Source organism: Ascaphus truei, chromosome 14 (assembly GCF_040206685.1).
Source record: "Ascaphus truei isolate aAscTru1 chromosome 14, aAscTru1.hap1, whole genome shotgun sequence".
Lineage (NCBI taxonomy): Eukaryota > Metazoa > Chordata > Amphibia > Anura > Ascaphidae > Ascaphus > Ascaphus truei.
Window position 1 is genome coordinate 18,835,405 of NC_134496.1, and position 27,012 is coordinate 18,862,416.

At 42.8% G+C, this 27,012-nt stretch overlaps 2 protein-coding genes across 4 annotated transcripts; one reads left to right on the top strand and one right to left on the bottom strand.

Annotated features, from left to right (window-relative positions):
- The first annotated feature begins 7,154 nt into the window (after nt 1–7,154).
- Nucleotides 7,155–13,576, top strand: LOC142465720 (solute carrier family 22 member 20-like). 2 transcript variants are annotated; one of them, XM_075569946.1, is made up of 10 exons: nt 7,155–7,815; nt 8,282–8,385; nt 9,381–9,535; nt 9,867–10,035; nt 10,138–10,261; nt 10,383–10,498; nt 11,486–11,700; nt 12,079–12,187; nt 12,350–12,553; nt 12,709–13,576. In XM_075569946.1, the coding sequence occupies exons 1-10, from the start codon at nt 7,447–7,449 to the stop codon at nt 12,809–12,811; spliced, it is 1,668 nt and encodes a 555-aa protein (XP_075426061.1). In that variant the 5' UTR covers nt 7,155–7,446; the 3' UTR covers nt 12,812–13,576. The 2 variants fall into 2 exon arrangements, with proteins under 2 accessions (XP_075426061.1, XP_075426062.1); XM_075569947.1 differs by lacking the exons at nt 9,381–9,535; nt 9,867–10,035.
- A 6,485-nt stretch (nt 13,577–20,061) lies between these two features.
- On the bottom strand, nt 20,062–26,694 carry LOC142465721 (solute carrier family 22 member 20-like). 2 transcript variants are annotated; one of them, XM_075569949.1, is made up of 10 exons: nt 26,177–26,694; nt 25,591–25,694; nt 24,080–24,234; nt 23,580–23,748; nt 23,354–23,477; nt 23,117–23,232; nt 21,919–22,133; nt 21,440–21,548; nt 21,074–21,277; nt 20,064–20,916 (listed from the first exon to the last, which is right to left on the bottom strand). In XM_075569949.1, exons 1-10 carry the CDS (start codon nt 26,543–26,545, stop codon nt 20,814–20,816), a joined length of 1,668 nt encoding a protein of 555 aa, XP_075426064.1. In that variant the 5' UTR covers nt 26,546–26,694; the 3' UTR covers nt 20,064–20,813. The 2 variants fall into 2 exon arrangements, with proteins under 2 accessions (XP_075426065.1, XP_075426064.1); XM_075569950.1 differs by lacking the exons at nt 23,580–23,748; nt 24,080–24,234 and having other exon boundaries at nt 20,062–20,916.
- Between the last annotated feature and the right edge of the window lie 318 nt (nt 26,695–27,012).

A 27,012-nucleotide genomic window follows, 5' to 3' on the forward strand; every position in this document is an offset into this window, starting at 1 on the left:
GGGCTGGGCAGCTTCTGATAGGCTGAATTACACAGCAGCAACTGCCACAGGAGGTGGGGCCAAAGAGCAGAGGAAAAGCATGCAGCAGAGAGGTGAGGCTGTGTGTGTGTCTCAGTGTCCTGCCTGTGCGTGCGTGTGTGTGTCTCAGTGTGTGTGTGTGTATGTCTCAGTGTGTGTGTGTATGTGTGTGTCTCAGTGTGTGGGTCTGTCTTTCTGTCTGTGTCCTGTGTCGTGCCTGTATGTGGTGTGTGAATGTCTCAGTGTTTGTGTGTATCTCAGTGTGAGTGTGTGTATGTCTCAGTGTGTGTATATGTCTCAGTGTGTGTGTGTATATGTCTCAGTCTATGTGTGTGTATATCTCTGTGTGTGTGTGTGTGTGTGTGTGTGTGTGTGTGTGTGTGTGTGTGTGTGTGTGTGTGTGTGTGTGTGTGTGTGTGTGTGTGTGTGTGTGGACAGACAGTACATACAGTACTAGCAACTTTGTTTAATTGCTCACTCCCCCTTACTTTTCTTTTACCATACTAATAGTCTACCCATTTTCAAGGCCTATTAAAAATAACCACCATTGTAAATTCTAACAGAGGCTCCATAACTCAGCTCTCATCACAGCAGCATTGCAATCTCTGCAGCACCCTTACTTACAGATCATCACAGCAGCATTGCAATCTCTGCAGCACCCTTACTTACAGATCATCACAGCAGCATTGCAATCTCTGCAGCACCCTTAGGCCTCGGTCCCGCTGCGCTCGTTGGCGCGGGCGGCCATGTCGCGAGTTCCCCACCAGCAGGGGAATCCTCGCGAGCCGGTCCCGGTCCCCCCTGGCGGCACAGCTGACTACACGCTGTGGCGCGTCAGCCGCTAGGAGACACAAGAGAATGGTGTTTCCTAGCGTTGACGCGTCACGTGGTGTGGCTGTGAGCCAATGGGGAGGGGAGGCTTCGGGAGGAGGAGAGGCTTCGGGGAGCGGGGAGGAGTGTGGAGTGAAAGCAGGTGAGTGCCTGTCTGTGTGTGTGTCTGAGTGCGTGCGTGCCTGTCTGAAAGTTTCTGAATGTCCCTCTGTTATCTCATCCTGGAAGGCCCTCTTTTGCCTTAAACTTAACATGGCAAAAACAGAGTTCCTCATACTGACCCTATTATCTCCTTCCACATTACTCTTGAATCTTCCATCCAGTAGCTCAAGCACGCTGCTTAGGGGTCATTCCCTCAAGTCCTCTCTCATATTCTCCTCTTTCATTCAAAACATTTCTATAACTGTCGCTTTTTCCTCCACAATATCACAAAGATACACCTGTTCCTCTGTTGCTCAACTGTTAAAAACTCTGATTCAGACCCTCATTCTCTCCCATCTTGATAACTGTAATCCCCTGCTATCCCAGCTTCCTGACTTTCACCTGTCTTCCCTACTATCTCTCCCAAATGCTGCTGCCAGAATCACTCTATTCTTTAAACTCTGATTCTGCGTTTCCCCTCCTGAAATTCCTCTCCTGGCTTCTAATCAAATCCTACTGTTTCTGTACACTTTCCCTACCTACCAATTAGATTGTAAGCTCCTCAGAGCAGGGACTTCTCTTCCTTAATGTTACTTTTATGTCTGGATCACTTATTCCATGACCTCTTACCTTTACCCTTTGCTACCTATATGATTACGACGTGCACCACTTCTGTGAAGCGCTGTGCATATTACTGGCGTTGTTTACATAAAAACATACAATACAATATATACTTCAAACAATGCTTATGAGCTTTTAACCCGCATTTTTAAACACAAAATATTCCCAAACATCTTAATCCTCTAGAAATAAAATTGAAATGTGTTTTTACTCGTTAAACACAATACAGAACACACACAATACAAAAAACTTCTCTCACACACAGCCACACAACATCACAAAAATAACAAACAAATAAAAGAAAAACATTTCTCCCCTATTACCCCACAATTTCACCCTGCAACTATATTAAAAATTCCCTTCTCTTTCTTTACTCTCATAAATAACCTGAATTTAAAACTACTCTGATGCTCCAGAGCTTTTTGAGTTAACTTTCGTATCTTAGCACATTCCTCGCGCTGGAGAAAAAGTGGGGGCACGCTCTGTGCTGCTGCGATTTTGATTCTCTTTCTTACAGACATTTGATTTCATTGTGAGCAAAAAATATTCATGTTTTCGTACGTACTTGCAAGTTTTTGGATGGTGATTTGTGCACACAGGTGATACTTAGCATGGTTTATCTTTCACACAGGTAATCATTCAGGAAAAATTCATTAGGGTATCAAATCCATCTAACCACTCTCCATTAAGGGCGCAACAATTTTACTTGCCGGCACCGAAACTTGAGTTTATATCAGGAAATGATTTATAACCACTTATTGCATGTGGGGAAATGGAAGGAAAAGCTTATACGTTCATAATTGATTTGTGCGGCGTCCGCCAGCCGGGCCTGCCATGCTTGACTTTTGCCACAAAAACCTCATAAAATCCAAAGATTTATACTACCACAGACACACAGGGATTACTGAAAGTTAAAAGGTTCCACTATGAGCCCTTGCGTTCGCATTCTTACGAATAAGAAAACCGGTGCGGCTGCTCATAGGTTCACACTTCCTTCTATAGTAATTTATTGCAAACAAACTCTTTTCATTGGGGTGGCATGTTTTTCACTGGGACTTGCATGTGTATTTTCATTGGCCAACAAAACATATTTATATTGTCGTCTCTTGTTCTCTGTATCCATTCCTTATTATTTTTGTCTGCAGACACACAACCTCTAACGGCAAATTTTTTGAACTTTGGTTTCCCATTATTCTCCTGTTACAGTAATCACATTTAATTGACCTGTACAATACACCTGATACAATAATCAGCGCAAGCTGATTACGTACAACTCTTTTGGCATGTTATTGTTCTGATTTTTTCACCATAACTATACCTAAGAAAACACTTGAATTACTTCAGCGGGTCCAACCCAGTCCTGATAAACCTTATACTTTTATAACATGGATACAGATAAGACCTTCTAAACAGATATCCATAAATAAACTCACATGGTATGTTAATGACAAGACAGAGCAAATGTACAATCAGGGACCCTTCCTGCTCAGACAACAAAAATATTTATCACAACCCAGGACAGTCTGAAAAACAATCCCTTAAGCATACAAACACTCACCTTCATCACCAAAACACCAAAAATTTTAACGGGACTCTCACCTTAATCCCAATAAAATTTAACATCTATAACACTTTAAAATGGATACAGGAACAGACAAATAAACTTATTTGACACTGCTAGGTTAACCCGTCAACACAGATTGAGACACCCTTCAAAACACATCTCTCTACACATCACTCAAAACAACTTTTTAAACTCAGGCTTTCCTCAAAAGGTGCCTTTTACCTTAATTCTTACGAGCGCTCAGATTTGAGTGACCGAGGAGTGGTTTTTCCAGGTGCTCAGCTTCCGGTATTTCTGGGTCCCTATTCGGGCGCCATCTGTTAAAGTGTGAATAAAAACACAAGTGTGAGGTTATATTTTGCAGAATGGCAAATAAGTTTATTGCTTGTGCGGTGCACACGCAGAGGAGAGTTTCAAAATAAAACCCTCCCAAAGACATGGTAGCATACAGGCATTATTTATACACAAAATACTAAACCCACGCCCCCTCTACAAGGTTGCGTGTCGTCACTACGTAAGCGTAAAAGGTAAACAAACTATGCACACGAACACATCGAGTTAATAATATTATTATGGGATGCATATTAGAAATGAAATGATTCAGCTATATTCCTTATACAAGCCGGTGACTTTTACTCTACATACAGAACACATTGCCCCCCCCCCCCTCGGACAGTGCCTATCTGTCTCGTATTTTAATAACATTGGCACTTAGCCCTCATTCTCAAGGTTTTGTCAGTTAGCTGCTTGGTTTATTCTCACTTGAAAGTTGAAAGCAAAAACCTCATTCAAAAACATCCATCTCATAACCCGTTCACTCAGACAAAACCTAAGATAGATGCTGACTTAAAATGGTTGCATAGATCCCAGTGCTGTTATGTCAGACCCCCCCTTACGTCATATTCTCACTTTGTCACCATGTACTATTTGTCATCTTAACTCTATGCCCAGGACATACTTGAAAACGAGAGGTAACTCTCAATGTACAGGCATACCCCGCTTTAAGGACACTCACTTTAAGTACACTCGCGAGTAAGTACATATCGCCCAATAGGCAAACGGCAGCTCACGCATGCGCCTGTCAGCATGTCCTGAACAGCAAAACCGGCTCCCTACTTGTACCAAAGCTGTGCGCAAGCGGGGAGACTATAGAGCCTGTTACAAATGCGTTATTTACATCAGTTATGCACGTATATGACGATTGCAGTACAGTACATGCATCAATAAGTGGAGAAAAGTTCATGCTTCACTTTAAGTACATTTTCGCTTTACATACATGCTCCGGTCCCATTGCGTACGTTAATGCGGGGTATGCCTGTATTACTTCCTGGTAAAATATTTTATAAATAAAATAATTAAATGCTGTGCAACTGGGTTCCAGCACTGTCAAAATTCTGAGTATTTTGTCTGGCCCACTCTCAGCCTGGAGGAAACGGGCCAGAACAGAACCAGAGTGTAAAAAACGGGAACCCGAGCGTAGAACACAGCAAGAAGACCAGAGATGAATGAACCCGGTACCGGACCTAACGAAACCGGCTCAAAGGCTTAACACCGCTGTGCGCGCGTACACTAAATAATACGGTAATTTCGGGGATTCGGTTCCGTCCGAATGAAATTTCCTGCGTTCTAACTGTCGCCAAATGCAGAGCTGCAGTGCGAGCAGTCGCAAGGACTCAACGGACCGCCAGGCAGCCAATAAGCGAGCGGTTGCTAAGGGATTCTGGGCGTGGCCAAGAAGGTTGGGCACCATCCCGACTCTTGCGTTCTGCTCAAGGATGTCTTCTCTCTACCCCCTTTGTATCTAAAGCCCTCTCCCGCCTTAAACCTTTCTCACTTACTGCCCCACACCTCTGGAATGCCCTTCCCCTCAATACCCGACTAGCACCCTCTCTATCCACCTTTAAGACCCACCTTAAGACACACATGCTTAAGGAAGCATATGAGTAGCTCGATTGCTGATAATTAACACCTCATACATAAAACTTGGCCCCTTGCAGACGCACTTACCAGAACACCCTCCTACTGCCTCTGCACGTTCTTCCTACCTACCAATTAGATTGTAAGCTCTTCGAAGCAGGGACTCCTTTTCCTAAATGTTACTTTTAAGTCTGAAGCACTTCTTCCCTTTGTGTTATTTATATCTTATTATTTATATGATTGTAACTATTACTACTGTGAAGCGCTATGTGCATTATTGGCGCTGTACAAATAAAGACATACATACATACATGTGGGTGGGTACAAAAGACGGGAGCTCAGTTGGCGCCTGAGCGCGGTGGGAGGAGGTGGCTGTGTTGCTGTGTCTTCCTCATGTAATGCGCTGTGTTACCGCGAGGGGGTTAAAAGGTTCATAAATATGTTAAAAGAAAAAATAGTTGTAATGATTGCACAGCGAAAATCACAGACTGTAGCGGCATCATTTAATACATCAGTTATTAAACGCGTTGGTTCATGAACTGTGGTCACAAGCAGCACGGGATAAGAGATTTATACAATATGCTATGACTCAAATACACTCACACAAACAGCTCTGCGGGGCAGGGAGTCACTGAGCGCTGTATACTAATTAGATTGTAAGCTCTGCGGGGCAGGGAGTCACTGAGCGCTGTATAGTAATTACATTGTAAACTCTGCGGAGCAGGGAATTATTGGGTGCCGTATACTAATTACATTGTAAGATCTGCAGGTCAAAGAATAACTGAGCGCTGTATACCTATTAGATTGTAAGCTCTGCAGGACAGGGAGTTAGGCTAAGGCCATACAGCCTTTGCCCGCGCAGAGATGTGCAAAGGCTGTGACGTCACCCGCGTGAAGCGGGAGTGTTATGTGTCCATGTTGGACGTGCCGTGAGGCGTGTGCCTAAGGGCATCACGGAGTTGGTTCGCCCTCATTGGGCGAACCGCACATGTTACCTGCCTGTCGCACCAAGAAATCAGTTTCAACTGATTTCTGAGCAACGCACACCCCCTCCTATGGCCGCCCGTGCGCGGTCTATGGGCGCGATCAATGCCTTTAGGCAATATGATCGCGCTCCGCATGGTCTGCGGCAGTATGGACCTGCCCGTACTGGGCGCTGTATATACCTATTAGATCATACGCTCTGCAGGGCAGGGAGTCATTGAGTGCTGTATACCTATTAGATTGTAAGTTCTGCAGGGCAGGGAATCACTGAGCACTCTATACCTATTACATTGTAAGCTCGGCAGGACAGGGAGTCACTGAGCGCTGTATACCTATTACATTGTAAGCTCGGCAGGACAGGGAGTCACTGAGCGCTGTATATACCTATTAGATTGCAAGCTCTGCAGGGCAGGGAGCCACTGAGCGCTGTATATAACTTTTAGATCATACGCTCTGCAGGGCAGGGAGTCACTGAGCACTGTATACCTATTAGATTGTAAGCTCTGCAGGGCAGGACGTCACTGAGCACTTTATACTTATTAGATTGTAAGCTCTGCAGGTCAGGGAGTCACTGAGGGCTGTATACCTATTAGATTGTAAGCTCTGCAGGGCAGGAAGTCACTGAGCGCTTTATACCTATTAGATTGTAAGCTCTCCGGGTCAGTGAGTCACTGAGTGCTGTATACCTATTAGATTGTAAGCTTTGCAGAGCAGGGAGTTACTGAGTTCTGTATATACCTATTAGATTGTAAGCTCTGCGAGTCAGGGAGTCACTGAATGCTGTATACCTACCTGTTAGATGGTAAGCTCTGCAGGGCAGGCAGTCACTGAGTGCTGTATATTCCTATTACTGTGTAAGCTTTGTAGGGCAGAGAGTTACTGTAGTTTTGTTGTGATAACTTGTTCTGCTTGGTGCACACTGGTAGTGTTATATTAAATGACATAATAAGAAATCCTTTGGCCTTTTCCCTACATGTGTAATCTCCCCGGACCGGGCCAAATGGTGATGTTTTAACCAGAACTGAAATTAAAGATTAGAGAGCGTGTGAGCAAATAGGATAAAAGGGAGTTTGTATGAGAAATCTGCCAATTCAAGACTTTGTACACTGTGCCAGCCTCACCCTCACGTATTGCCACACCTGCCATTTAGAAACAGCAGCACACACGCTGCCATACCTAACATTTTCATACATCACAAGTACAGTGTAGGCAGCAGCAGCTCTAGACCCTTCCTTCTTGTACCCACGTACATGGCCAAACTTAATATCTATGCATAGCCAAGTATGGCCACCTCGATCACTCAGCCACTGAACTAACTCCTGCCAACCTTTTCTGGACCAACAAGTCCGAAATTCCCAAATCATCCTGCCATGGGTTTCAATGACCTCCTGCAGAGTATTGGAGGCCTTGGCTGTTTCCAGGTACTCCATACCTCTATGCTGCTGCTGCCTATGTGCTTTATGGCCTGTCATAACTTCCTCCAAAACTTCACAGCTGCCATTCCCGCCCATCGCTGCCGACTGCCCTGGTTATACAACCAAACCATGACGTATGACCGAGGCCTTCTGCTGGCCTCCGTGCCTCTGGATGGGAATCAGAAGCCCGAGAGCTGCCAGCGTTATACAGAGGCTCAGTCTGCTGTCTGGTCTCTTAACAGCACATTATATAACAACACAGAGCCTTGTAAGGACGGCTGGGTCTATGATAAGAGTGTCTTCTCTTCCACCATTGTCACGGAGGTAAGGTACAGGGTGTATGGATTTGCAGAAAGCTCCATTGTTTTGCATTTTTTTTTTGAAAATCGTAAACTTTGGGAATGAAGTTTGGTTGCAAATCCCAACCCCAGCAAACGTAAAACAAGTGTGAAAAATCACAGACTTTCTCATCATCTGTGCTAGAAGGAAATTGGTAGGAGTTAAAAAAAAAAAAAGCAAAATGGGTTTATTAACAGTGAATTTTTTTTTCTTTTTTGGATTTGGTGCTATGTTTTTCACTAGTATTTCACTAGTAAAGCTGTGAGGCTGGGAAGAAAATTATCTTTCCTCCTCCGGTAATTTTGCCCCAAAAAGGCTGTCAGGAATTATCCTCCCTCCCCCCAATCATTTTGTAAAAACTTGTTGTCAAAGCGCATATACAATGCTAATTTCTAATTAAAACGAATGTAATCTCCCTTTCTTTCTCCGTTTCGCTCCTGTTTTCTTGCAGTGGGATCTGGTCTGTGACCTTCACAGAATGAGGCAGATGGCTCAGTCCATTTACATGGCGGGGTTGTTAGTGGGAGCGTTGCTGCTTGGAGGTCTGTCTGACAGGTACCACAAGTCTACTCAATCAAAGAGATATATACATAGGCGGGTGCGTGTTAGAAATTCCATTTATTATATTAAAATGTATGAATGAGGACTTGTATCAAGACAATTGCATGAAAATAAGTTCCATGACTTTGAATTTTTATGTAACAAAGGGAACTGAATCCTAAGTGAGGTTGGATGCATAGAAGATGTTGGGGGTTGGCTTGAGTATAGTCCTGGTAGGAAATTTGAGCCTGAAGTAGTTTAAAAGTTCTTTGTCCAAAGCACCACGAGGCAGAAAGGGGGCAAAGTTAGTGATCTATAACTACAGTTGCTCTCAGCAAGTTTTCCTCTTTGCTTTAACCCTCCTCAAGGACATACACTGGGTATATCATCTAAGTGGCAGAATGTGAGAGACAGGTTCCCTTGTTCCAATATTACAAACAGAAGCATAACTTTTCATCATTAACTAAACTTTCATCTATAAGTAACATTGTAAGAGTAAATTTACTTTCTCTGCTGAAAACCATCTTCTGAAGTATTGAATGTTTTGAACAATAAATAATAATAAGTGGAATATTATAATTTAACAGTACACTCCGAGAAATAGCAAGAGATACACTTAAAGGATAATAATTGATGAGATCTCTTCTATAGTCCTGTTTCTAGGACATTCAAGAAAGGTACAGGAGAAGAAAGAGAGAATCAAAAAAGACTACTCAGCATAGAAAGGAAGAGACATTAAAGATAGTAAGAGACAGGTATTGAGAACAATGCTTTTAAGCAAGCAAACACAGAAAAGAGAAACTAAGAGAGAGACGTTAAGGAAAGGATACTAATTGAGATCAGCTCAGGAGTTGAACCACAGAGAAAGATGCAAAAAAAAGGAAGAGACGGATAGAAAAGTTCAGAGGAGGAAACAGAAAAAGAGAGTGGAAGATATGCTCTCGGACATGTTGGGATACTCCAAACAGATTGAGGAGGCCTCTGTCTCTCACTTCTATTCCTCCACACAGATTTGGCAGAAGGGCTCTCCTGATTGGCTCGTACCTTGTGATGGCCGTGGCTGGTACCTGTGCTGCTTTCCTTCCTAGCTTCATGACTTACTGCTTCTTCCGTAGTCTCTGTGGGATGGCCTTTTCTGGGATTGTTCTGAACACCATCTCTCTAAGTATGTCTCTGCCCCAGTCCTAAAGCTTACAACTTCTGTATGTTTGCCGTAACCATTTTCTGTCAAGACCTGAATGCCAGGCTCTGTTTCCATTTACTCATGCACAGAGCCATGCAACCATAGAGATTCCAGCCTATGTATCCCTACACTCTGAGTGCCAGGCTCCAAATCTCGGTGTCTCTCCACAAATCCATCCATCCCTAGAATTGCCAGGCTCCATATTCCTATCCAACCAGCCCTAAAGATAACAAGCTCTGTATCTCTGCCCAACCATCTCAACTTGCAACCGACCCTTCGTAGAAGTGTCAGCATCCCTATACTTCTCCTGTAGTTCTGGAATGGACCCCGCCCAATGGACGAACCCTAGCTGGCACGCTCTTTGCTTACAGCTTTACCTTTGGGCAGCTGCTGCTAGCAGGACTGGCATATGGGATCCGGGACTGGCGCTGGCTGCAATTCACTGTCTCTGCCCCATACTACCTCTTCTTCCTGTACTCATGGTAAGGAGGAGGGAGTGAGAGGTATGTGTCCTTGATATTTTAGTGTGAGTGTTTGAGGGAGAGGGGTTACTGGCAAATACCTGTTCACTCTCTACCAATCAGGTTTGTCCCAGAGTCTGCCCGTTGGCTGATACTGAGAGGTAGGTCCCGCGAGGCTCTGAAATACCTGCAGAGAGTGGCCAGAATAAACGGGAAGAGAGAGGTGGGAGTGAAACTGTCTGAGGAGGTGAGATCCCAATATATACATTTTCCTTTGTCTGCCCATTCAACAGCTCCATGAGATCTCTTGCTATACTGTGCATTATTTTACTTACATGCCATACATACCTAAATCCCTCTCTGCCCAGGTGCTGATCTCCCACATGCAGTCAGAGATGAAGCATGTTAAAAGTTCCCAGTCTCCAGTGGAACTCTTCCGCACCCCGGGGATGCGCCGGGTGACTATTTGCCTTTTGCTGGTGTGGTAAGCAACTGCCACCTACTCTACCTTGCAAGGCAAAAAGAATTAAGGGGGGGAAATCAAACCCATCACTATACCCTCCCTGTCGGTGTTATTCTGTGACGAGTTACCCAGGGCTGGGAAAATAGCACTAAGATTCACCAGTCAAGGAAAAAGGGAACTCGTCCACCACAAGTTATACATTAATTAGTGGCGTCAACTTAAATAAGCAAAACCTCATTATCTCCATAATAAACAGTATATATCTAATGCAAACGACCAATAAAGATACAACTTACATTACAGGTAATACGTCTTTGATTTTTGGAACATCTGGATTTTTTGAAGGAAGGTTAAAAAAAGAACAAACTAATTATAGTAGCTGTAGTATCAAACCCTCATATGACCACACATATCCCATTTGTATAAACCACACAGAACCCACTCCCTCATATTACCCACACAGATGCCCCTTTATCCCCATCATATCCACACAGACCCCTCAAACCCACCCCAAATGTTAAAGACCCATGCCCTTACCTCTATCAATTGGGCGTGAATGGTCAAACTCAACTAACCTGCTTAAAGACACCAAACTGCAGGACATGTGCATGTTGCTTGACTGTCCCTCACTGCCGGAGCCTCCAATCTAGCACCCCACAATGCCTTGCATCGTTGGTCCGTGCAATTAAAGGTGGCATACTGCAGCGGCAGATGCAAGGCATGGTGGGGTACTAGTTTGATGGCTCCGGCAGGGAGTGTACCTGCGCGTGCCCTGCAGTTTGTCGCCTTTAAGTGCACAGTCCACTGACGACTCTGAAATCAGACAAACCTGAAAAACATAGAAAAGGAAGCCCTGAATTTCCACATGTCCCGCACAAGTGGACGAGTAGATTTTCCAGCCCTAATGCCAGTGTGTTATTGACAGCTGTTTATTCTTTATGTGTACCATGTAGTGTTGGTGAGACACTGTGGTCACTGAAGTTGTATATTCCTATGATTCCATTACAGGTTCTCCACCAGTTTTGGATTTTATGGAGTTGGTATGGACCTTCAAAAATTCAAATCCAGTATTTTTCTGCTACAGTTCTTCTTTGGAGCCATTGATATTCCTGCAAAGCTGATCTCTGCAATGTCAATGAGCTACATTGGACGCCGGGTGACACAGTCTGCATCACTGATATTGTCTGGGTTGACATTATTGGCTAATATGTTTGTCCCTCAAGGTGAGCTTATTACAGTCTCCTCACTCACGGAGATAAGGCTTAGATCTATATAGTGTCACCATTTCTGAATACTCTCATAGTATATAGCTTCAGACACCAAGCTTTGAGCTCATAGTTGTATAGTCTCACAGGAACACGCTTCTCACATCACAGTTTGCGCTCCCCCAGTGTTAAATACCTACAGAATCCCACTTCCAACACCATGTTCTGAGCTGAATATTATAGTTGTGTAGACTTTTTGTTGATAATTATTACTTATTAGCCCACTTAATCTCAATCTTGAACATACAGATTACCTAAAGCCAGAAACTGCATCAGGCATTTTAATTATGTAGGTATTGATTATCATAATTAATTTGCACCCTCGTCCACCTCCAGACATGATAATACTGCGTATAGCTCTTGCTGCTCTTGGGAAAGGATGTCTCGCATCTTCATTTGCCTGTGCCTACCTGTACTCAGGAGAACTCTTCCCAACTGTGGTCAGGTGTGTTCAGGGATACAAAACGTGGCTCCTCTATGGCTGGGGGCAATAGGCAGTGTGATGCAGAATCTGGTATATCAAGGGCTGCATGGCTCAGGGGATGGACACACAAATACAAAGACTGGCACATCTCCCCTTGTGTAATTTTCTCTTCCTCTCATACAGACAGACCGGGATGGGGGTTGTCACTATGAATGCCCGTGTGGGCTCCATGGTTGCCCCATTGGTGCTGATGCTGTGGGAGGTCTCGACAATCCTGCCCCCTGTGATTTATGGGTTGTCAGGCATACTATCTGGAAGTGCTGCCTTATTCCTGACTGAAACCCGCAACCGTCAGCTGCCCGATACTGTGGGACAGGTGGAAACCAGGTAATAGCTCGGTTCCCTCTGTGTGTCACTGTCTCATCCAGCGGTGGGAGGGTGAGACTGACTGATCATTATGTGTGTCCTTATATACTGAATGTATATGTGTGTCTGTGTATCCGAGTGTGAGACTGCCAGTTCACTCCTCTTCTTTTTTGCAGGTCTAAAAGTAAAGGATTTCCAAGGAACACCCCAAACGAGGAAGTGGCTCTTACCAAGCGTGAACCCACCTCTCCACAAAATCACCTGTTAGACACATTGTAACATTGAGGACGTTTCCTATAAATGACTTTAAGCCTCTCATTGCCTGTGTATGGCATGTGACACACTGCAGAGAGGGCAGGGCCGAATTAAGACCTTCAGAGGCCCTAAGCACTTAACTTTTATGGGGGGGCACCAACATTTTTTATCTCCAAAATTCTCGCCAAGGCCTTTAAAAACCTCCAAATTTGGAGAAACCCCCCCATCTGTGAACCCTGTACTGAGCGCCGCTGCACTCACTGTCAGTGGACGACTGAACGGGACAGCCGACATGACCAAGACAAGAACGATCATGTGAGCCTCGGGGGACCGTGTGGCAGTGTACCAGTTACCAGATTCTAATTTTGTTGTATTCCCAAGATTAATGTATATCATTAACCTCTATTATTACTATTTTATTATTATTTTTATTATTGTGTATATATATATATATATCATTTTTTCATTTATTGTGGGAGACCCTTTTTGTGGAACCTGGTTCAGCTGCACCATTTGCAGTTTTGCACCATATGGTCCATGGAAAATCCGGCAATGGAACATTTCTGTGGTACCCCCTTCCCTTAATGCCCTAAGCACGTGCTTATTTTGCTTAATGGTTAATCCAGCCCTGAGAAAGGGTAACCCCATGAGGATCCCTGGAATGACACAGACCCTCATTCAAGAAGAGGCTGTATCAATGTAAAAAGGAATATTTTTCTGGGACACTTAGAAGTTTAATTTCTAAAGTCTCTGGTAAAAAAGAAGAAATTGAAAAAAGAAATAAACAAAAACTGCTAAATGCTCTTTTGATTTCTTATTTAGGAGGGGTTTGCCAGTATAATTTTATTCCTACAAAGTTCTAACTACTAGGATTGCTCATATAATCTTGCCCTGTATCCCCTTCTTTTTCTCAATATAACCACTCCCCACAACTCCTCCTATACCTCCATATAAACTGCTCCACATACCTTATTTTATTGTTCCATATAACTGCACCTTGTAACACATCTAATCTCTCTATATAACTTCTCCATATAACTCCTCCATATAGTTCCATATAATCGTTCCCTATAACTGCTTGCCAACACCCCTCCTATTGCCTATATAACTGCTCTCTATATCTCCTATTGCTCCATATAACTCCTCATATTACTCTTTATAATTTCTCCCCATAACTCCTCCTAGTACTCCATATAACCGCTCCCTGTAACTCTTGCTATTGATCCATATAACCCCTCCATATAACTCCTCCTATTACCCCATATAACCCCTCCATATAACTCCTCCTATTGCCCCATATAACCGCTCCCTATAACTTCTCCTATTGCCCCATATAACCTCTCCCTATATCTTCTCCTATTGCCCCATATAATTGCTCCCTATAATTTCTCCTCTTGCCCTCTATAACTCCTATTACCCCATATAAGCCCTCCCTATATCTCCTCCCATTGCACCAAACAACAAGATGCATCCATTTGCAAAACACTCATTTGGGCTGCGTCTGGTACTGGATCGGCACTCCAGTTCTGAGATATGCCTCTACCTCACCCTGCAGACTTTTGTTGATGTCATCAATTGAAATCCTCACACCTTTTGTCATGCATAATCTCCAAAGAACCTCACACGTCCTTGTTAAGTTTTGCATCATTGTCACATAGTTACTGCAGTCGGGTCAGTTTTCTCCCGTATCATGCTGATTTTTACTGCTTGATTTAATGCTCACATTGGGTTCATGCTATCAGTTATTCAGCGGTAAAGCACTAACCGCCAGCACATGTTTTGCCTCCCAGACACGGATGCTTCTTCCAGCTCTCACAGAAAACATCCATACTTAATTTCTTCATTAAGCCTAACACATAGATCCCCCTGGCCTCCCCTGTAAGAGTAACCTAACCAGGTCCTCCTTCTTAAACCCTAAATGAACCTTTTCCAAACCCACACAGCACAATTCCCTCACAGAACCTCTGGGAAACAGATTAAAGTACCTCACTACACTACTTGTTTTAGCATTGTTCAATATATCATTTTTATGTCCCATACTTCTTCTCAACCCCCTTTTGGACCAGCTTGACCACTATTGTTAAATTAAGAACTATTTTTGTAAGGTTAATTTTCCACTGCTTATGTTAATGCTTTGAATTGGGCAGGATGGCTTTCAGAGTGGATGACATGGAAAAAGATTTAAGCATGGCTTTTAGTGGCTCGTCTGAGGGATTTCAAAATCAAAATGAAGGTTCCAACATGGCGTCTCTCTTTAAGAAGTTGTTAAATAATAATATTCCACTTATTATTTCTTGTTCAGACAGATTCCAATACAAGATGGTTTTCCACCAAAGTAAATTTATTATTACAGTGATACTTACAAATGAGAGTTCAATCAATGATGGCAAGCATGTGCTTCTCATGGTAATCATAGACCAAAGGAACCCTTTGTCTCTCACATGCTGCCACTTAGATGGCACATGCAGTGTGTGTGCTTGAAGAGTAGGGTGACCAGATTTTCAAAATGAAAAACCGTGACACAATAAAAAAAAATTATTTATAAAACAAATTACATCACGTGATGCACCCCGTTGCCATGACAACGAGACACTGACGTCAGGCGGTGACATGTTGCCATTACAATGTGGCATCACGTGATGCCTCGGCACCATAATGCGTCCCGTTGGTGGGGGCTGCAGTTTGTGTCTGTGTGTATAGGAGGTGGGCCCTGCAGTGTATTTATATAAATAATGAAGACATTAATTAAAATGAAAATAATTAACAAATTAAAATTAAATAAATAATTAATTGACAAATTAAAATGAAATAAAAAAAATTTAGGCACTAATTAAAATTTTAAAAAAAACGGCGCCTCCAAAATATAAAGATAAAATCTGACCAAATATAAAGTCCAACACGAATGGAGAGGAGTCCTGGGAGGAATCTTCAATGAAGTCTCAATGAGGATAAACAAACATGTAAGACAAAAACAGAAAAGACAAAAGAAAAAAGATCATAGTGTAAATCAAAGACAAACAAAAAGCACTGAAAAGATTGGCAAGAAAATAATTACAAATTTAATGCAAGTTTAAAATATAAATAAAACAACATACACATGTACTGTAAGTGGGCTAAAGACGCTAATGAAGCTGTAACATTCATTAGGAGTAAAATTGGAATCCTACTTACAGCAATGCTGAATGGTATAAGTTTTTATACCACAGAGCTCTCCTATACAGCTGCTATGCAGATGGACTTCCACCCCTCTTCCTAAAGGAAAACTTTCCCTTTTTCTTTGAAGCATATATACAGCAAAATCCACAGTAAAGAAAATGAGACGTGATATCGCCCGGGCTAGCTGAATAATTCAATGGGACGATCTTTCAAACAAGATTACTCCCCACTCACTCCAAAGGCCTGTGTGTGGCTCAGCAGTGGTCGCTCCGGCAGTGTGGATCCCTGGAGGATGCTGTTTCCTATCTCTGCAGAGGCTCCGGTCTGAATCTAAAGACAGTTGCTCTACGGGCTTATAGCATTCAGCATTGCTGTAAGTAGGATTCCAATTTTACTCCTGCTGGATGCTACAGCTTCATTAGCGTTAGAGGGGGGGGGGAAGAAATGGGTGAGAGTGGGGGGTAAGGAATGGGTGACTGGAGAGTGTGAGGTGGGGTGAGAGTGAGGTGTGTGAGAAGGGGGGGTTCTCGCAAGGCCGCCGAAACGTGGGTAGAGGGCCCCAGTAAAAACGTTCTTCCTGGGCCCCAGGAAAGCTGTCTGCAGCCCTGCATGGCAGTGATGTCACTGACTGCCACGAGGAGAGCAAGAGACCCTATTTTGCAAAGTGTAAGGTCAGGAAGGTCACATTTTTAAAAGTCTTAATTTTAATTAGTTAAAGAGGAAGAGCAGTGAAATCAGCGCTAATGTGGTGAATGTGAATAGTGACACAATATAGGTGACAATAGTATATACAATGCACTTTACACTTAAAGTGGGGGCTGCCTAAGTAAAAAGGTTAACACAAACCAATACAAATGATACAAAGAAATGTAATCTCCCACTCAGGGGAACTTGCTTGCTTGCAGTATGATTGTGACAAATCTAATACAGAGTGCTTTTCCTGGTAATGTACAGGTTAATAAAAGCTTCAATCGGACTTAGAACTATGCAACTAATTTTGACAGATTTATTATAAATCATTCTTCCTGGTAATGCACAGGTTATTAAGAATTTATATTAGTGTTAGGGACCCTTGAGATGTGGTCTGCCGTGTAGTGGCTCAGGGACTTACAACACTTTGGCCAAAATGTTAAACTAAAAGACCATTTTATTTCATAGATATCTATACATATATATTTAGGCACTGTACAAGTTTCACTGGATGTGCACTGAACTGTGTCTGTGTTTCATATTCTGTCTCTGGTTTTAAATATAAATCTCTTTCTACCAACTTCTCAATGGTAGTAATGTATGGTTCCCTTAAAACATTAGGACAAAAAGTCAACTTCTTCCTGAAATTGGTATGTTTATGACTAAAAAAATTTGGACAGAGGATCATCAGATGAGTCTGAGTCATAATTTTGTTCAGTCAAAAGGCCTTATATATCTGACAACGCACAATGTTCTCTAAAGGTCAGAGTGGAAACTCGTGGACAAGTCTCCACGTCCGCGTCACCCACAAAAAGTGGTGACAGCAAAGTAGGATCCGAAACCCTGTTATCTCTCATATGATCCTTATCTGCAAAGAATTTCTTTAGACATAATTTACGTGTAAAGCATTGTAAATCAATAATAGTGTCGAGGAGTTTGAAGTCACTTTGTGGAGTGAAATTTAAACCGTTATGAAGAAGGGATAATTGTCCTGGTGTCAAAATGTTATCAGAAATGTTAATGACATTATCTCCTGAAACATCTAGGAGTATTTTTTTATTTTCATTGCTCCTCTCGATTCCCCGTTCTTCCTCGATCTCCTCATCCTGCCGAGTTTTTTGACTCATAGTCCTTTTGTGACTGAAACCAATGACCCGATTGGCCCGATTGTCCAAGGGTTGTTGGTCCCTCTGATTATTCCTCGAATAACTTCTTGTCCTCCGTGTATCATCCACATTGTCAAAGCACACTGAGGTATTACGACTCGCTCCGTATGAAAGATCTGATTCAGAATTGGAAGTGTCTGTGAACCTTGTTTTAAGAATCTATTTTTTTGGGGGGGGTTCTATATGGACCTTCACCATCCCTCCGTGGAAAAAAATGGTTGTTTGGATCTACCCCTATTCATGTTGGGAATTGACCTTTTTTTTCCAAACATATATTTGGTTTTTGTCATAATCTTGTTTGTCCCATTCAAACTTATTCTGTTTTTTACTCATTATCTCTTTCTCCATAAGTTCTATATTTTTAGATAATACTTGATCATTGTTATAGAAATGTTCCATATCCTCAAAAGTGTTGAGCTTCGTTTGTAATATCTTGATGTCCTTTTCTAATAACAATTTATCTTTAGTTTTCTGCTGGATAATGATTTCAATAAGTTTAAATGAACAATCATCTAATGTCTTTAATCACCTGACTTGCAGGTGTGAGTTGGCGTGATTTTACCTCTGCACAGAGATGGCTATATAAATGGAGACTTTTAGAACATTGGTCACTCTTTGATAAAGCGCCGTTCAGGCGAGAAACGCGTCAGAGGATCCTTGCTGTTGATTTTTTTGCTATTTTGTACAAAAAATAGTTTTATTTTATCTGCCTCCAGCCCTACTTTTCTCTGCTGTGCTCAGAACTTTTTCCGACATGTTTTCTTTTATTATTGTACTTTGTGTAGCTTTATTATGTATTGTTTTTCAATTACTTGTATTATGTATTACAAAAAGAATGTATAGGCAGATAGATAAAAAAGTAACTAAAGGGGAAAAAATATTGGAAGAAGTGGTAAGAAGAAAATGACACTTGCCAAACAAGAATTCTTATCTTTAGAAGTTTTTTTCAACCATTGTCTTTATAAGGTTTGAATGTGATACAAATGATGTATGATTGTTTTAGAGTTTAAATATAATTCAGAGGGGATGTTAGAAATCCATTCATTATATTAAAATGTATGAAAGAGAACTTATATCAAGACAATTGCATGAGAATATGTTGAATGATTTAGAATTTCTTATTATCCAAAATGGAGCTGAATTCTAGTGAGGCTTTACTGCATAGCAGATGTTAGGGATTGGTTTAAGTATTGAAATTCATGACCTTACAGGAAATCTGAGCCTGAAGTACAGTAGTTTGGAGAGATTCTTTGTCTCTCAGCCATGAGGAAACAGGGGACGGAGTTAGTGATCTATAACTATGGTCCCTTCCCCATTTTCTTTCTCTTTGCTGGATCACTCTTCAAGCACACACACTGCATGTACCATCTAAGCGGCAGCATTTGAGAGACAAAGGGTTCCTTTGGTCTTTTATTACCATCAGAAGCACATGTTTGCTATCATTGATTGAACTCTCATTTGTAAGTATCACTGTAATAATAAATTTACTTTGTCTGCTGGAAAACCATGTTCTGAAGTATGCTTAAATATTTTTCCATTTCATCCACTCTGAAAGCCATCCTGCCCAATTCAAAGCATTAACATAAGCAGTGGAAAATTAACCTTACAGAAATAGTTCTTAATTTAACAATAGTGGTCAAGCTGGTCCAAAAGGGGGTTGAGAAGAAGTATGGGACATAAAAATTATATATTGAACAATGCTGAAACGGGTAGTGTATTGAGGTACTTTAATCTGGTTCCCAGAGGTTATTTTATGGAATTGTACTGTGTGGGTTTGGAAAAAGTTAATTTAGTGTCTAAGAAGGAGGACCTGGAGGAGTTATGGGGAGAAATTATAAAGAGTAATACGAGGAGTTATAAGGAGTGGTTATATGGAGCAATAGGAGGGGTGCTGGCCAGCAGTTATAGGGAACGATTATATTGAGCAATAGGAGGAGTTATATGGAGAAGTTATATAGAGAGATTGGATGTGTTACAAGGTGCAGTTATATGGAGCAATAAAAGAATGTATGTGGAGCACTTATATGGAGCGATAGGAAGCAGTTTATATGGAGGAATAGGAGGAGTTATAGAGAGCAGTTTATATGGAGGAATAGGAGGAGTTATGGGGAGTGGTTATATTGAGAAAAAGAAGGGGATACAGGACAAGATATGAGCAATCCTAGTAGTTAGTACTTTATAGGAATAAAATTATACCGGCAAACCACTCCTAAATAAGAAATCAAAAGAGCATTTAGGAGTTTTTGTTTATTTCTTTTTTCAATTTCTTCTTTTTAACCAGAGACTTTAGAAATTAAACTTTTAAGTGTCCCAGAAAAATATTCCTTTTTACATTGATACAGCCTCTTCTTGAATGAGAGTCTGTGTCATTCCAGGGATCCTCATGGGGTTACCCTCTCTCAGGGCTGGATTAACCATTAAGCAAAATAAGCATGTGCTTAGGGCATCAAGGGAAGGGGGTACCACAGAAATGTTCCATTGCCAGATTTACCATGGACCATATGGTGCAAAACTGCAAATGGTCCAGCTGAACCAGGTTCCACAAAAAGGGGCTCCCATAATAAATGAAAAAATGACATATATATATATATATGCACAATAATTAAAATAATAATAAAATAGTAATAATAGAGGTTAATGATATACATTAATCTTGGGAATACAACAAAATTAATATCTGGTAACTGGTACACTGCCACACGGTCCCCCGAGGCTCATGTGATCGTTCTTGTCTTGGTCATGTCGGCTGTCCCGTTCAGTGGTCCACTGACAGTGAGTGCAGCGGCGCTCAGTACAGGGTTCACAGATGGGGGGTTTCTCCAAATTTGGAGGTTTTTAAAGGCCTTAGCGAGAATTTTGGAGATAAAAAATGTTGGTGCCCCCCCCCCCCATTAAAAGTTAAGTGCTTAGGGCCTCTAAAGGTCTTAATTCGGCTCTGCCCTCTCTGCAGTGTGTCACATGCCGTACACAGGCAATGAGAGGCTTAAAGTCCTTTATAGGAAAAGTCCTCAATGTTACAATGTGTCTATCAGGTGATTTTGTGGAGAGGTGGGTTCACGCTTGGTAAGAGCCACTTCCTCTTTTGGGGTGTTCCTCGGAAATCCTTTACTTTTAGACCTGCAAAAAGGAAGAGGAGTGAACTGGCAGTCTCACACTCGGATACACAGACACACACATATACATACAGTATATAAGGACACACACAATGACCAGTCAGTCTCCCCCTCCCACCGCTGGATGAGACAGTGACACACAGAGGGAACCGAGCTATTACCTGGTCTCCACCTGTCCCACAGTATCGGGCAGCTGACGGTTGCGGGTTTCAGTCAGGAATAAGGCAGCACTCCCAGATAGTATGCCTGACAACCCATAAATCACAGGGGGCAGGATTGTCGAGACCTCCCACAGCATCAGCACCAATGGGGCAACCATGGATCCCACACGGCCATTCATAGTGACAACACCCATCCCGGTCTGTCTGTATGAGAGGAAGAGAAAATTACACAAGGGGAGATGTGCCAGCCTTTGTATTTGTGTGTCTATTCCCTGAGCCATGCAGTCCTTGATATACCAGATTCTGCATCACACTGCCTATTGCCCCCAGCCATAGAGGAGCCACGTTTTGTATCCCTGAACACACCTGACCACAGTTGGGAAGAGTTCTCCTGAGTACAGGTAGGCACAGGAAAATGAAGCTGCGAGACATCCTTTCCCAAGAGCAGCAAGAGCTATACGCAGGATAATCATGTCTGGAGGTGGACGAGGGTGCAAATGAATTATGATAATTAAAACCTACATAATTAAAATGTCTGCTGCAGTTTCTGGCTTTAGGTAATCTGTATGTTCAAGATTGAGATCAAGTGGGGTAATAAGTATCAGCAAAAAATCTACACAACTATAATATTCAGTTCAGAACATGGTGTTAAAAGTGGGATTCTGTAGGTATTTAACACTGGGGGAGCGCAAACTGTGATGTGAGAAGCGGGTTCCTGTGAGAATATACAACTATGAGCTCAAAGCTTGGTGTCTGAAGCTATATACTATGAGAGTATTCAGAAATGGTGACACTATATAGAGTAAGCCTTATCTCTGTGAGTGAGGAGACTGGAATAAGCTCACCTTGAGGGATAAACATATTAGCCAATAATGTCAATCCAGACAATATCAGTGATGCAGACAGTGTCACCCGGCGCCCAATGTAGCTCATTGACATTGCAGAGATCAGATGTGCAGGAATGTCAATGGCTCCAAAGAAGAACTGTAGCAGAAAAATGTTGGATTTGAATTTCTGAAGGTCCATACCAACTCCATAAAATCCCAAACTGGCGGAGAACCTGTAATGGAAGCATAGGAATATACAACTACAGTGACCACAGTGTGTCACCAACACTGCATGGTACACAAAGTATAAACAGCTGTCAATAACACACTAGCATTAGGGCTAGAAAAGCTACTCGTCCACTTGTGCGGGACATGTGGAAATTCAGGGCTTCCTTTTCTATGTTTTTCAGGTTTGCGTGATTTCAGATTCGTCAGTGGACTGTGCACTTAAAGGCGACAAACTGCAGGGCACGCGCAGGTACACTCCCTGCCGGAGCCATCAAACTAGTACCCCACCATGCCTTGCATCTGCCGCTGCAGTATGCCACCTTTAATTGCACGGACCAACGATGCAAGGCATTGTGGGGTGCTAGATTGGAGGCTCCGGCAGTGAGGGACAGTCAAGCAACCTGCACATGTCCTGCAGTTTGGGTTCTTTAAGCAGGTTAGTTGAGTTTGACCATTCACGCCCAATTGATAGAGGTAAGGGCATGGGTCTTTAACATTTGGAGTGGTTTGGAGGGGTCTGTGTGGATATGATGGGGATAAGGGGATCTGTGTGGGTAATATGAGGGAGTGGGTTCTGTGTGGGTTATACAAATGGGGTATGTGTGGTCATATGAGGGTTTGATACTACAGCTACTATAATTAGTTTGTTCTTTTTTTAACCTTCCTTCAAAAAATCCAGATGTTCCAAAAATCAAAGACGTATTACCTGTAATGTAAGTTGTATCTTTATTGGTCATTTGCATTAGATATATACTGTTTATTATGGAGATAATGAGGTTTTGCTTATTTAAGTTGACGCCACTAATTAATGTATAAGTTGTAGTGGACGAGTTCCCTTTTTCCTTGACTGGTGAATCTTAGTGCTATTTTCCCAGCCCTGGGTAACTCGTCACAGAATAACACCGACAGGGAGGGTATAGTGATGGGTTTGATTTCCCCCCCTTAATTCTTTTTGCCTTGCAAGGTAGAGTAGGTGGAAGTTGCTTACCACACCAGCAAAAGGCAAATAGTCACCCGGCGCATCCCCGGGGTGCGGAAGAGTTCCACTGGAGACTGGGAACTTTTAACATGCTTCATCTCTGACTGCATGTGGGAGATCAGCACCTGGGCAGAGAGGGATTTAGGTATGTATGGCATGTAAGTACAATAATGCACAGTATAGCAAGAGATCTCATGGAGCTGTTGAATGAGCAGACAAAGGAAAATGTATATATTGGGATCTCACCTCTTCAGACAGTTTCACTCCCACCTCTCTCTTCCCGTTTATTCTGGCCACTCTCTGCAGGTATTTCAGAGCCTCACGGGACCTACCTCTCAGTATCAGCCAACGGGCAGACTCTGGGACAAACCTGATTGGTAGAGAGTGAACAGGTAATTGCCATTAACCCCGCTCCCTCAAACATTCATACTAAAATATCAGGGACACATACCTCTCACTCCCTCCTCCTTACCATGAGTACAGGAAGAAGAGGTAGTATGGGGCAGAGACAGTGAATTGCAGCCAGCGCCAGTCCCGGATCCCATATGCCAGTCCTGCTAGCAGCAGCTGCCCAAAGGTAAAACTGTAAGCAAAGAGCGTGCCAGCCATGGTTCGTCCATTGGGCGGAGTCCATTCCAGAACTGCAGGAGAAGTATAGGGATGCTGGCACTTATCGGATGGGACGGTTGCAAGTTGAGATGGTTGGGCAGAGATACAGAGCTTGTTATCTTTAGGGCTGGTTGCATAGGAATATGGAGTCTGGCAATTCTAGGGATGGATCGATTTGTGGAGAGACACCGAGATTTGGAGCCTGGCACTCAGAGTGTAGGGATACAGAGGCTGGAATCGCTATGGTTGCATGGCTCTGTGCATGAGTAAATGGAAACAGAGCCTGGTATTCAGGACTTGACAGAAAATGGTTACGTCAAACATACAGAAGTTGTAAGCTTTAGGACTGGGGCAGAGACATACTTAGAGAGATGGTGTTCAGAGCAATCCCAGAAAAGGCCATCCCACAGAGACTTCGGAAGAAGCAGTAAGTCATGAAGCTAGGAAGGAAAGCAGCGCAGGTACCAGCCACGGCCATCACAAGGTACGAGCTAATCAGGAGAGCCCTTCTGCCAAATCTGTGTGGAGGAATAGAAGTGAGAGACAGAGGCCTCCTCAATCTGTTTGGAGTATCCCAACATGTCCGAGAGCATATCTTCCAGTCTCTTTTTCTGTTTCCTCCTCTGAACTTTTCTATCCGTCTCTTCCTTTTTTTTGCATCTTTCTCTGTGGTTCAACTCCTGAACTGGTCTCAATGAGTATCCTTTCCTTAACGTCTCTCTCTTTCGTTTCTCTTTTCTGCGTTTGCTTGCTTTAAAGCATTGTTCTCAATACCTGTGTCTCTTACTATCTTTAATGTCTCTTCATTTCTATGGTGAGTTGTCTTTCTTGATTCTCTCTTTCTTCTCCTGAGCCTTTCTACCTTTCTTGAATGTCCTAGACACAGGACTATAGAAGAGATCTCATCAATTATTATCCCTTAGGCCGAGCTCAGACTGGCTGCTACGTGCGCGCTTGCATGCGTGCCTCCTCCCACGCTCCTGCAGTCCAGCGATCTGTGCTCAAACTTCAGGAGTTGGGTCGCAGCGTTTGGGGCCGTGGCAGGGGCATGACAAACACATCACGCAGCTGGTTCGCCTTTATTGGCTGAACCAGCCCACGTGACGCGACTGCAGCCCAAATTTCAATTTGGGTTGTGGCGGCAAAATGACGCAGCATCAACGCTATAGTTTGCCGCCACAAGCAGTTTCTAGTGTGACAAATGTCATCCACTAGCCTTAAAGAGTGACGAACGTGCACACGCTAGTTCCTGTCTGACCTGGGCCTTAAGTGTATATCGTGCTATTTCTCGGAGCGTACTGTGAAATAATAATAATATTCCACTTATTATTATTTCTTGTTCAGAAAGATTCAATACTTCAGAAGATGGTTTTCCAGCAGACAAAGTCAATTTATTCTTACAATGTTACTTATAGAGGAAAGTTTAGTTAATGATGAAAATTGTGCTTCTGCTGGTAATTATGGAACAAGGGAACCTGTCTCTCACATTCTGCCGCTTAGATGATATACGCAGTGTGTGTCCTTGAGGACGGTCCAGGCAAAGAGGAAAACTTGCTGAGAGCAACTGTAGTTATAGGTCACTAACTCTGCCCCCTTTCTGCCTCGTGGTGCTTTGGACAAAGAACTTCTAAACTACTTCAGGCTCAAATTTCCTACCAGGACTATACTCAAGCCAACCCCCAACGTCTGCTATGCATCCAACCTCACTTAGGATTCAGTTCCCTTTGTTACATAAAAATTCAAAATCATAGAACATATTCTCATGCAATTGTCTTGATACAAGTCCTCATTCATACATTTTAATATAATAAATGGAATTTCTAACACGCTCCCGCCTATGTATATATCTCTTTGATTGAGTAGACTTGTGGTACCTGTCAGACAGACCTCCAAGCAGCAACGCTCCCACTAACAACCCCGCCATGTATACGGACTGAGCCATCTGCCTCATTCTGTGAAGGTCACAGACCAGATCCCACTGCAAGAAAACAGGAGCGAAACGGAGAAAGAAAGGGAGATTACATTCGTTTTAATTAGAAACTAGCATTGTATATGCGCTTTGACAACAAGTTTTTACAAAATGATTGGGGGGAGGGAGGATAATTCCTGACAGCCTTTTTGGGGCAACTTTATCGGAGGAGGAAAGATAATTTTCTTCCCAGCCTTACTAGTGAAATACTAGTGAAAAACATAGCACCAAATCCAAAAAAGAAAAACAAAACATATTTCACTGTTAATAAACCCATTTTGCTTCCAGGGACCTGTTTTTTTTTTTTTTTTTTTTAACTCCTACCAATTTCCTTCTAGCACAGATGATGAGAAAGTCTGTGATTTTTCACACTTGTTTTACGTTTGCTGGGGTTGGGATTTGCAACCAAACTTCATTCCCAAAGTTTCCGATTTTCAAAGGAGATTCAAAACAATGGAGCTTTCTGCAAATCCGTACACCCTGTACCTTACCTCCGTGACAATGGTGGAAGAGAAGACGCTCTTATCATAGACCCAGCCGTCCTTACAAGGCTCTGTGTTGTTATATAATGTGCTGTTAAGAGACCAGACAGCAGACTGAGCCTCTGTATAACGCTGGCAGCTCTCGGGCTTCTGATTCCCATCCAGAGGCACGGAGGCCAGCAGAAGGCCTCGGTCATACGTCATGGTTTGGTTGTCTAACCAGGGCAGTCGGCAGCGATGGGCGGGAATGGCAGCTGTGAAGTTTTGGAGGAAGTTATGACAGGCCATAAAGCACATAGGCAGCAGCAGCATAGAGGTATGGAGTACCTGGAAACAGCCAAGGCCTCCAATACTCTGCAGGAGGTCATTGAAACCCATGGCAGGATGATTTGGGAATTTCGGACTTGTTGGTCCAGAAAAGGTTGGCAGGAGTTAGTTCAGTGGCTGAGTGATCGAGGTGGCCATACTTGGCTATGCATAGATATTAAGTTTGGCCACGTACGTGGGTACAAGAAGGAAGGGACTGCTGCTGCCTACACTGTACTTGTGATGTATGAAAATGTTAGGTATGGCTGTGTGTGTGTTGCTGTTTCTAAATTTTCAGGTGTGGCAGTACGTGAGGGTGAGGCTGGAACTGTGTACAAAGTCTTGGATTGGCAGATTTCTCACACAAACTCCCTTTTATCCTATTTGCTCACACGCTCTCTAATCTTTAATTTCAGTTCTGGTTAAAACATCACAAGTTGGTCTGGGGAGATTGCACATGTAGGGAAAATGCCAAAGGATTTCTTATTATGTCATTTAATATAACACTACCAGTGTGCACCAAGCAGAACAAGTTAGTT